Source organism: Entelurus aequoreus, linkage group LG23 (assembly GCF_033978785.1).
Source record: "Entelurus aequoreus isolate RoL-2023_Sb linkage group LG23, RoL_Eaeq_v1.1, whole genome shotgun sequence".
In the NCBI taxonomy this organism is placed as follows: domain Eukaryota; kingdom Metazoa; phylum Chordata; class Actinopteri; order Syngnathiformes; family Syngnathidae; genus Entelurus; species Entelurus aequoreus.
In genome coordinates, this window is record NC_084753.1 from 24,735,200 (window position 1) to 24,747,699 (window position 12,500).

The 12,500-nt window shown below is 36.8% G+C and overlaps 2 protein-coding genes across 4 annotated transcripts in view; one reads left to right on the top strand and one right to left on the bottom strand.

The window, feature by feature from the left end:
* The window catches only part of fndc4a (fibronectin type III domain containing 4a), a 242,634-nt gene that overhangs the window by 23,608 nt on the left and 206,526 nt on the right, over positions 1 to 12,500 (bottom strand). The window lies entirely within an intron of this gene.
* Positions 5,038 to 12,500, top strand: part of LOC133640922 (AFG1-like ATPase) — a 16,736-nt gene continuing 9,273 nt past the window's right edge. Inside the window, exons 1-3 of the mRNA XM_062034626.1 lie at positions 5,038 to 5,216; positions 6,978 to 7,078; positions 12,462 to 12,500. The exon at positions 12,462 to 12,500 is cut by the window's right edge and continues 102 nt beyond it. Coding sequence (XP_061890610.1) covers positions 12,489 to 12,500 — 12 coding nt within the window. The 5' untranslated portion in view covers positions 5,038 to 5,216; positions 6,978 to 7,078; positions 12,462 to 12,488. The remainder of the gene's footprint in view (positions 5,217 to 6,977; positions 7,079 to 12,461) is intronic.

Sequence of the window (12,500 nt, forward strand, 5' to 3'; positions counted from 1 at the left end):
TTTTCGTCTCACATCGTCTATGCTTCTACACTCCAAACCACCAAAATTCTATCAACAATCCCCATTTGTTAAAAACAAGAGATTACAAGTTTTCAACAAACACACAGACAAATGATCACATATAAAACAACTCAAGCCAACCAACACATGCCCCAGTCTAGGTTGTTTTTGGAGAACTATCTTTTATGAAAAAAATTTCAGTTTTCATCTTACCGATCCCGTTTCTCTTCAGACAGACAACTTTTACACAATAAGCAAAATAGCTTACCTTTTATTAGATGCGCGCGTGCAAGCGTTGTCTGCCTGAGAGAGAAGCCGGGAGCGGATGTTGACTTGCAGAGTTCTGGACCATCCTAGTTCGTGACGCCAATTTTGTAGTGGAAAGTCCAGGTTGTCAATGAGAACCAAAGTAGATTTAACACAAGAGTTTTATTTTACTCATAATCAAATGGTACAATGGTTGGGTTGAGTTGTCTAGCACACAGAAAGTTTCCCCCCCCGGGCGCGCCCGTCACCATGAAAAAGATGGTGTCCAAAACACTCTCTTCGTTTGGCTTTATCCCTTTCTTATCTCTCTTGGTAGTGCGTCAATGTCTTGTTTTGTTTTCCCTATCTGTTCCATAACAACTCGAATCTTTTACACAGTCAACACATTCAGTTAGACAGGTTGGCACGACTTAAAGTTCACTTTTGTCCCACAGAAGAGGAACAGAAATCAAAATGAGCATACATTTTTGACAGACATGAACTATAGGTCAAAGGTCAGAAATTCTACTACACTGTTTAAGCTTCGGACAATCCACTACACTTACAAACGTTGCTAGGATCCTTTCGAGCAGAAAAGCTATGGGCGGTTATGCTTCCGGTTCAAGACCCGAAACAGGAAGTACATTTTCAACCCGCAGCATCCTGCAGGGAGAGACCTCGTCCAAATGATGGCTTCATAGTACAAACAATAACACACCTTTTTGGTGTCTCTGTTGGTGTAATATGAAAACTATTTGTTGAATACAAAACATTACTGTCATGATCCGTGGTTCGGATCATGTTTTTGTTATATTCTGTTAGTTTTAGACTCCATGAGTTCCTGTTTTTGTGCACCCTTTTTTTCACCTGCCTCTGGTGTTCGGGACACGCACCTGTTTCCAATCTAGTAACATTATTTAAGCCTGCCTTTGCCAGTCAGTCGTCCTGGCGTCATTAGTTGTTTGCCTCATGCCTAGCCACGTAAGTCGTGTATGTTCCTGCCCTAAATTTTTGCCTTAGCTTCCGCGTGCGATAGGCACGCTTGCCTTTGTTTTGTTAGTTGGATAATTGAATCATGTTTTTACCTGCACACCTTGTCCAGAGTAGTCCGTTTGCATCCCGGGGGAACAAACCTCGCAGAAAGCTACAACCAAACGGTGACAATTACGGCCGTTAGCGAAGAAAAATCCATAAATTAGCAGCACCGTTTTATAAGCCGCAAGGTTCAAAGCGTTGGGGGGAAAAAGTAGCGGAAAATAGGGTGATAGTGTATGCCTGTATTTCCCGACGTATTTACGGGTGTATTTCATTAAATGGGTAAGTACATTTTCGGGCTGTCGAATTGAACTCTGTGTTTGTGTTGAGCTGTTTAAGGAAGCAATACGTTCAATAAACATTTGCATAAATCAAACAAATTGTCTAGTCCCATGTTGGGTGTACATTTGAATACGGTACACATCTAAAACAACATTTCTATTTGTGACTTATCGCAAATAATTACGAGTTAACAATGGAACATGTGATTAATTGTGATTTAATATTTTAATCATTTGACAACCCTAGTTATTTTATTTCAGTATTTTCAGAATAACGTTGTACTCGTATGTTATATAGATTTACCACATACAGTGTGAGGTATTTGAAGAATATATTTGTGATTTTGATGATTAGAGCTTTCAGCTAATAAAAAAATCAATTCAGTATCTCATTTAATCTAAATATTGTGAACATGATTAATATAAACTGCTGATGTTGCAATTTCATAAAATTCATTGTTAAAAAGTACAAATGTTGTTGTGAAATTGCAATGCATTTTTTAACCAATTCCAAAAATTCCAACACCAACCCATTCACATCACCTAGGGCAATTGTGCTAGTATTAATATTTTCAAAAATGCCCAAATTTGAAGGAAATTCCCAATTCAAACTGTTACTACGTCAACCTTTTTTAACCGATTCCAAAATTTCCGACACCAACCCATTCATATCATCTAGGGCAGTTGTGCTAGTATAAATAGTTTTTTTTTATTCCCGGTTTTCCCGAAATTCCCAAATTTCAAAGAAATTCCCGTTCAAATGAATGGACGTATTCATAGTTCTACAATGCCAGGAATTCTCCAAATTCTGCGCCATTTTTAAATCAGAATCCAACCTTTCAACCATCCACACACACTACTCTTCCGTTACTCTTCTGTTATATAAAACGCAAAACACGTTTTCCCTTTCCCCAAATTCCCGGTTTTCCCGGAATTTCCAGTAATTTTCTCCCCATTGACAATGAATGTGAAATATAAAATCGGCTGCATATCCCACATTTTTCATCCGATTTGAACCGTCCCAGGTTTCGAAAATTCCCTGATTACCCGGAATTACCAGGAAATCCCCCATATTGAAAATGAATGGGAAAAATACAAACCTCTCCATATCCCACATTTCTCATCCGATTTGAACTGTTCCTGGTTTCGAAAATTCCCTCATTACCCGGAATTACCAGGAATTCTCCCATATTGAAAATGAATGGGCAATATACAAATCCCACATTTCTCATCCGATTCAAACCACGATTCACAAACTCCACTCAGCCTGGACATTCAAGCATTGCAGTTCCACTCACACGGTTCGGCGGCTCATGCACACAGGGCATTCACACGCAATTCCTACCACAATTGCAAATTGTAGTTTTCCAGTTTTCCCGAAATTTCAGGAATTTCTAAATACCCACCTTAATTCAAACTGTTACTACGTCAACCTTTTTTAACCGATTCCAAAATTTCCAACACCAACCCATTCATATCATCTAGGGCAGTTGTGCTAGTATAATTTTTTTTCTTTTTTATTCCTGGTTTTCCCGAAATTCCCAAATTTCAAGGACATTCCCATTCAAATGAATGGACGTATTCATAGTTCTACAATGCCAGGAATTCTCCAAATTTTGTGCCATTTTTAAATCAGAATCCCACCTTTCAACCATCCACACACACTACTCTTCCGATACATCGAACGCAAAACATGTTTTTCCTTTCCCCAAATTCCCCGGTTTTCCCGGAATTTCCAGCAATTTTCTCCCCATTGACAATGAATGTGAAATATACAAACGACTGCATATCCCACATTTCTCATCCGATTTGAACCGTTCCCGGTTTCGAAAATTCCCTGATTACCCGGAATTACCAGGAATTACCCCATATTGAAAATGAATGGGCAATTTACAAACCTCTCCATATCTCACATTTCTCATCCGATTCGAACCGTTCCAAGATTCACAAACTCCACTCAGCCTGGACATTCAAGCATTTCAGTTCACACGCTATTCCTACCAGAATTGCAAATTCTAGTTAAGGATAAAATATGTTGTTTATGTTCAGGAGTACTGCCACACCGTCTGCCTGGACTCCGGGGTGGACTACAGGATGCAGCACAAGACCACGGGAGGGAAGCTCTACTACCTGTAAGACCCAAATACTCTTTTTTTTTTTTTTCATTTTCCATTTCTGGAAAAGATCAGACGTTAATTTGCCCCAGCCATACTGTATGTCCATAAATAAGTAGCCTGCTGTTGTAATGTATGCAAATAGAGAAACAAAGGTGGGTAAATGAGAGAGAGTTGAATTTCATCACTAAAATATGACAAAATGGCACAGCTTTAAAAGCTTGTATTCCCTGCAGTACTCAAGCACTCTCGCCTTTTCAGTGTATGTAAATAAACAGGGCAGCACACGCTCTTTAATGACACCACCGCGCAAACATCTCATTTTAACTCACATTCATTGGCTAATGCTCCAGTCCGACATCGTGTTGTTTCCCCCCTCACGGCGTAAAAAAGCTAAGTACCCCTTCTCTTCCACTCTGCTCCTCATGTTTGATGTGGCCACTTCAGCGTTATTAATTTCATATTCCATTACCTGTTTATTGCCCTGTGTGTGTGTGTGTGTGTGTGTGTGTGTGTGTGTGTGTGTGTGTGTGTGTGTGTGTGTGTGTGTGTGTGTGTGTGTGTGTGTGTGTGTGTGTGTGTGTGTGTGTGTGTGTGTGTGTGTGTGTGTGTGTGTGTGTGTGTGTGTGTGTGTGTGTGTGTGTGTGTAGGACAGGAGAGCCCGATGCAAATGCAGTCTTGGATGCGATGTTTGAAGAGCTGGCCTTTTCACAAAAGAGCCGTAAGGAAAATAGAATTTAATGTTTATCATTTTATGCAACAGTTTGTTCTGATTATGATTTAATTTTGCTTTAAATAACAACTTGATTATTATGAAGATTGCTTGAGATCTATTGTGATACTGGATGTACTTTAAGTGGTAGGAATGAGACATTCGCGAACGATTCTAGTCTTTTGAACAGCACTTTTAAGTCAACGTTGTTTTTTTTCCTGCAACCTCACATGGCTGGTAACTGGAGTAGAAAATATGAGTCAAATTCACTTTTTATTTTTATTTTTAATTTTTTATAGTTTTTGATTATTTATTAATTAATTAATGTATTCATTTATTCACTTTTCTTGCTCATTCTAAAGTAGTTCAAACGTACACACACTAGGTAGGGTAGTAAATTTTTGTGTTTACATCTTTATTGCATACTAATTTTTTGTCTCGTTTTACCTATACTTTTTGTATACTTTTTCTTCTTACATTTTCCACCGCTTGTCCCTTTTTTATGTATTTTTTTTGTAAGGTTAAAATGCTCTTAAGCTGCAAAGTGTTTTTAAGTGAGGAAAAAATTTAAAAAACTCTGATGTCAAAGTCAAAGCATGGGGACGTGGCACCACTTTATAATGATAAATGGGTTATAATTGTATAGCGCTTTTCTACCTTCAAGGTACTCAAAGCGCTTTGACAGTATTTCCACATTTACCCATTCACACACACATTCACACAGTGATGGCGGGAGCTGCCATGCAAGGCGCTAACCAGCAGCCATCAGAGGCAAAGGGTGAAGTGTCTTGCCCAAGGACACAACGGACGTGACTAGGAAGGTAGAAGGTGGGAATTGAACCCCAGTAACCAGCAACACTCCGATTGCTGGCACAGCCACTCTATCAACTTCGCCACGCCGTCCCTAATGAAATATATATAATTATGAAAATATATATAATTATGAAATATTTACAAAAAAATACAAATGTACCTAATATTTCAGAATAATTCTTACCAATAGAGTAATATTTGTATAAATTCAAATGATTTTGATCCACATATTTTAATTGTATTTTAAATTAAACTGGTTCTAAAGCACAGGGGGCTAAATCTGGCCCGCCACATTATTTTATGTGGCCCGTGAAAGCCTGGATATAATATGCGTTAATAAAATGCTTAATATCTCCTTACTAAATATATTTGTTATTTCCCTTTTGACATTAAAAATCATGTACTGCATGTAATTGCATATCTTTTAAAATTCAATATTATCAAAATATCATATTATCATGTAGTCCAAAAATATTTTTGTTAAAATAAAGCATATAAATACTGTAATATAAATACTGTACTTAAATATCTGCTTGACTTATGCTTTCAAAACAGATGATCAATCAAATTGTAGACTGCAAAATTGACAATAGATTTTACGGTTAAATTCCGCCGACTGAGTTTTTTACCGTAAAATCAACTTTGGTACTGTTTTTTTCCACTAAAACATTAGGAAACAAACGGAAAAAAAAAAATTTTACATTAAAAAAATAAATAAAAAAGGCAGCCCTGTTGCTTGAAATGTACCCCTTTTTTTCCATTCCATTCCATTGATTCCTTTTTTTTTATATGCTGTAAAAAAACAAACAAACACTGCTTTAACTGTAACATTCTGGTGACTGAGCTGCCAGCTTTTAAAGTAAAATTTTAGTATTTTTTTGCAGCTTATGTAAAAAATATATTGTTAATGTATTATATATATACATGTATATTCATATATTACTCATTGTTAAAAACGGCCCTCTGAGGGCAACCATAGCTGCGATGTGGCCCTCAATGAAAACAAGTGTGACACCCCTGTTTTAAAGGTATATTGTTATTGTACATATTCTAAGATATTCATATAACACTGTTAATAGCTAGCTGGCAACTAGTGCGCTAATCGCTTGCTCACAACTAGCACGCTAATCGCTAGCGGGCAACTGGTGCACTAATTGCTAGCTGGCAGATTGTGGCTAATTGATATCTAAATGCAAAAATATTCATATTTTTATTTGAAACCTGCAAGGTACAGTGAGTAGGCCATGTGTTACCTACACTACAGTGTGTTGGATCAATGTTAACATGTATTTAAAGATATTCAAATGTGTGGACATATTGCAGGGGGATATAAAAAAATGTCTAATCAACCAAAAATTTCTGTTGAAGACCTCGGATTTACAGTTTTGACCTTAGAGAGCGGGCTTCTACGGTATCTCCTTCGAGCTGCTTCTCCGTAAAACACACCATCAGCAGCTTCTCTGTATGTTCATGGATAAATATCCACCGTTTAGGTATTTTTAAAAGTCGTTTGATCGATTTTTATTTCCAGATTTTTATCCATGGCAATTATTATGAGTATTTCTGCAAACACATTTTTTTTTTCATTATCGTCCGCTCATTTGTTTTGTCTGTTTTAAAAAGCCACAAATTGAAAGAAAAAGCAGCATTTTTTTTTTAAGTCATGCAGTCATTTCTTATTTAATGATAATATCGTGGCAATAAAATTATCTTTTGGTTATGATGCATTTGATTGACAGCGTGACGGATGGTCACGGTTGGGGTGTGTTTCCATAGTTACAGGTCCTCAGGTGCTCACTGTTCTGGGAAGAGAAGTGACGCTGGAGAAGACCTGTGGCTCCATTGCAGACTGCACTTTCCATGAGCTGTGTGGTCGAGTGAGTGATTTTACCCAAATGTCATCTTTTACTTCATTACATGCGTGTAAGCAAAAGATAGAACATAAATACCTTAATATACATTGATGCATATTATGTTTATTAGTCTGTTTTTAAATTGCCAACTGTCTATTAGGGGTAAAGTATGTATTGTACAAATGCTTTTAATTATCTTTTTTTAATTTACTTTTTATAATATATTTTTTACATATTCATTTATTTATATATAATATTAAATATTTTCCCACAAATAATAATACTTTTAAAATAGCCATTTTGCAAACTTACACAATTCCCACATTTCTCAACTGATTTGAATTGTTCCACCATCCACATACTCCACTCATCTTAAACAATCAAACTACCATTTTCCAGGTTGAAAAAAAACCTCCATGAATTCCCATACTTCTGTCTATTAGGGGTAAAGTATTTATTCTACAAATGCTTTTAATTACTTTTTTTTTTTTACTTTTTATAATATATTTTCTACATATGTATTTATTTATATATAATACTAAATATGTTCCCACAAATAGTTATACTTTTAAAATAATATATATATATTACCAACTGTATCTTCATAATAAGCTCCATGTAATAAATGTATATTCCACTTTAAATGTATTTTTTAAACCTTTAAATGCCACCATAAACATCAGCTTTACAGATACCATGCCTGCCCTTCAAGTGGTTTGTTTTGATGATGTTGTCTACTGCACTAAAGGTATTTACAGCCCCCTAGTGGTTTCACTTGTGGTATTTTTTTTCCTGTCAGTGAAAAAAAATTATTATTTTTGCATTGTGGTGCTAATTTATTTTAGTGGGAAAAAAAGGTTTTAATATACGAAATAACTTGAATTTGATGCAATATAGTTTTTGGACACTTTTTTTTGCTTATTCAAGAACTTACAGTGGAGACTTAAAAAGAACGTTTGCAGAATTTTCTGTCATTTAAATATGTTATAAAAATAACTATACCAAATAATAAGGTTACTTGAATCAAATGAAGCATGTATATTACTTCCTACACACCCATGACAAAAATATCAAATGTCAATCAAAGCTCACCTTGAAGCACGCACACCAGCAATGTAAGAATACATCCATCTGTGGCAGCAAAGGAAAAGGAGAACGTTTTTGCCCACAACTGTAGTGTGTTCAAGAACCTTGATTAGAGTTAGAAACAGAGGCGTCGCTAGGGTTTAAAGGCAGGGGATGCACTAATAATATTACAATCATAATAATGATCCATCCATCCATCCATTTTCTACCGCTTATTCCCTTCGGGGTCGTGGGGGGCGCTGGAGCCTATCTCAGTTACAATCGGGCGGAAGGCGGGGTACACCCTGGACAAGTCGCCACCTCATCGCAGGGCCAACACAGATAGACAACATTCACATGTGACAAATTATTTAGGTTGGAAAATAACTTGAATTTTGATGCAATATAGTTTTCTGAACAATTTGTAATTATTCAAGAACTTACAGAGAATTGTTTGTGTCATTTAAATATATAAGATAGTTATGAATGTTAATAAATATAGCCATGAAAATTTTATTATAAGGTTACTTACATTAGGAATGTCTATGACTACCTACACCAGAGGTGTCCAAACTACGGCCCGCGGGCCAGCTGTTGCCCGCCAGCCTCTTCAATTTGGCCCGCGAAACTCATGAGTCCAACAAAGCATCGCATCAGGAGTGCTTGCAACTAAGTCAAATACCAGGCGGTCTCTGAATGTCTGCTGCCATCTTGCAGAAGTGAAAATACTTTGAAGCAATAGCACAGCATTTACTTAAATGACACAATTCAAACAACCTTCCTGAGTCATGGTGCAAAAAAAAAGAATCAAAAATTCTCAGGACTTAAGTGTAAAATGGCACTCTAAGACGCTTGATAAATACGGCCCCAGGTCACACCTAACACAACCTGCTCCCTGAACATTGTAGATAATATCAGGGTTCATACGGGTGCTTAAAAACCTTGAAAATGCTTGGATTTTAATGTTGTGTTTTCAAGGTTTGAAAAGGCTTGAATTTTACTTGGAAATGTTCGTCATATTTCTCGGCAGTCTGACTCAATAGGCTAATTATAAAATGGAAAAAAATAAAATCAGTTTCCTTAAAAATGAAAGCTACACGCTTGATCTGTTGGCTTTGCACGAGCCCTTACATTAGGTTGTTGTCATGTATATACGGCTCTGTGTCGCCCCCAAGAGGACAGTGGTGCATCGGTCCATCATGCCGGGAGGTTGTCCTTTTAATGAACATGATGTATGCATGAATTATGATACAAACAAACAAGTAAACAATAATAATTAATGTTGTTTCTTGTAAGGAATGATGTATACATGAATGATGATGATACAAACAAACAAGTAAACAACGTTTGCAAACACCAATGACATTGAATAGTCTACAGCAGGGGTCACCAACGTGGTGCCCGCGGGCACCAGGTAGCCCGTAAGGACCAGGGGCCGTACTTATCAAGCTTCTTAGAATTACTCCTAAGAAGTCTGCTAAGAGTTGACTTAAGAGTAAATAAATTCTTCGCTGAAAGCTGTACTTAAAAGTTAGTTATCAAGCGTCTTACTCACACTTTCAGCGAAGTGTAGGACTGAATCTTAAGTGTCACACTCAGAGCTGAATTACAACATTACTATGTGCCGTAAACGGAATTTTAGGTGACGTCATTTCTGTGTCCATAGAAATGACCAATCACGGAAGGGAATCCGTTGTCTAAGAATAAAGAAATATCTTGGAAATATTTAAGTGGGCAATGGGAGTGTATATTTTGACAATAAACTGCAAAATAATACAAAACAAACTAGTCCCCGCCGGCACTCACGCTACCGCTCCCTCTCTTCTATCGCCCACACACTCACTGACGTCACTCACCTCATGGCCACACACATACGCTACTGTCATAAAATTTTCTTTCCAATTCATTAATTAGGCAACTAATTTGAAATTGGTGTGGGTGGCTCTATATATACTAGCCCACTGCAGACACATGCAGAAATCAACAAGGAATGGAAAAGTATTAAATCTGTGACAAAAATAATATCCGCTCTGTCTAAACGATACCGTTTGATCAGCTGCTCGTCATGAAAAAAAAACAACATTGTTCCGTTCCCTGAACGTTCGCGCACGTCTCTCTCGCCTCAGTGCCATCCCCTGCTTAAGACACCTCTGAAGGTCTCTTAAATATCGTGGAGAGTAGGAGTGATTCTTAGACTTAAGAACGTTGATAAAAAGCTTTTATTCTTAAGTTTGAGAGTAGGACTAAATTTCGCAAATTCTCAGGACTTAAGTGTAAAATGGCACTCTAAGAAGCTTGATAAGTACGGCCCCAGATGAGTAGCCCGCTGGCCTGTTCTAAAAATAGCTCAAATAGCAGCACTTACCAGTGAGCTGCCTCTATTTTTTAAATTGTATTTATTTACTAGCAAGGTGGTCTCGCTTTGCTCGACATTTTTAATTCTAAGAGAGACAAAACTCAAATAGAATTTGAAAATCCAAGAAAATATTTTAAAGACTTGGTCTTCACTAACTGACAAAGAAACAGATAACAGATTTGGTGTCCAGTTCAAAGTGTGACATGATTTATTTAAACATTTGAGAGTTGACTTTTGTGTTTTACATGAGTTATTATTTGTACAAACATGGTGCAAAGTAATTCATGATTTGTTAAAAAATGTTAGTGGCTAGCTAGTTAAAATGGGATATTGTGATTTCACAAGACTGTCTTAGAAGTGATCATTTGAAAATGTTCAATTTGAAAAATGTGCACTTAGAGAAAATATAAAAATAAAGTGTTGCATATTAATATTTATCTGTTTCTATATATATTTATTGTGAGAAATCATTAAGATGATCAGTGTTTCCACAAAGATAAATATTATTAATTATTAATAATAACATAGAGTTAAAGGTAAATTGAGCAAATTGGCTATTTCTGGCAATTTATTTAAGTGTGTATCAAACTGGTAGCCCTTCGCATTAATCAGTACCCAAGAAGTAGCTCTTGGTTTCAAAAAGGTTGGTGACCCCTGCTCTACAGACACTGCTTCATTTTCTATGCCCCATTCAGTTAATGATAACTGCTGGTTCAATGTTAGGCTTAGGTTTTAGCAGATTTTCCCTATTTTTCCTACAGACAGCATTTGGTGACCTCAAACAACAAAGCTATGGATTGATTCACACTGGTTTTCGCCTTTTGAAGGGTACTGAGAAAACTGGAAAATTGATCTTGAAAGTCCTTAAAAAGTGCTTGAATGTGGCCATGGAAAAGGTGTACAAAGCCTGTGTTATGAAAAACGTCCAAATAACATGAAACGTTTCAAGATCACGCCCATTTAAGTCTAGTACCCGCACTCTTTTACTATGAAGCCACGCTGTGTAACACGTGGCTTGACATTGTTTTGCTGAAATGCTATAACGTTGCTTGGATGGCAACATATGTCGCTCCAAAACCTGTATGCACCTTTCAGCATTAATGGTGCCTTCACAGGTGTGTAAGTTACATTTAAATCCATTAGAGTGCATTGTGGGAAACATGTAAAACACTCTCTCAACACTTATCCACGTTTGCCGCATTTTAGCGGCTTGATATTTCTGATTGGTTACAAAACTTTAAGAAGGTCGTCACGTAAGTAAACAAGATAGTAGTCAAACTTTCATGTACTTTTAATATCCAATTATATGAATTAGATATCCATTATATTAATATAATATGTACATACAGTTACTTTACATGCAGTGGCCGAATTTTTTTCGCCCAATGCGGCCCCCAAGTCAAAAAATTTGGACACCCCTGACCGAGACCCTCTTATCAAACATGTAAAATGGTCATGAAGGTCATCAAATGAAGCATGCACACACAGCACCAGCATTTAGTAACAAAGAAAGGTAAAACCAGAATAAAACATCCATCTGTGGCAGCAAAAGAAAGATAGTTTCACTTTTGCCCATAAGTGTAGTGCGTTCAAGAACCCCTGAATTAAAATTAGAAACAGAGAATTTTAAAGACAAGGTGATGCACTCTTAATAATATAATCCTACTACCGGTAATGATGTGATTCATATTACCCTCTGATGATAATTATAGCTGAATCAGCTCATTTCTATTTTACACTCCAAAGTGTGTGTCCTTGTGTGTGCGTATTCTATCTCAATCTGAGTGACTCGATGTCAAAAAGTGTGTTTGTGGTGCAATGCTGTGCCTGCTTAAAGTACTGGACATTAAAAAACATTAAAAGAATGAAATCCTTGAATGCATTGAGGCTGTTGGCATAATTGGTCAGATGTACACGTCCCAGCATGCATTGTGCCTTTTGAGTGTTTCTCGTGCAAACTATTCTTTTTTTTTTCATGTTGTTTAGTCCCTTGGTGCCAGCGATTACCTGGAGATGGCGCGGCTC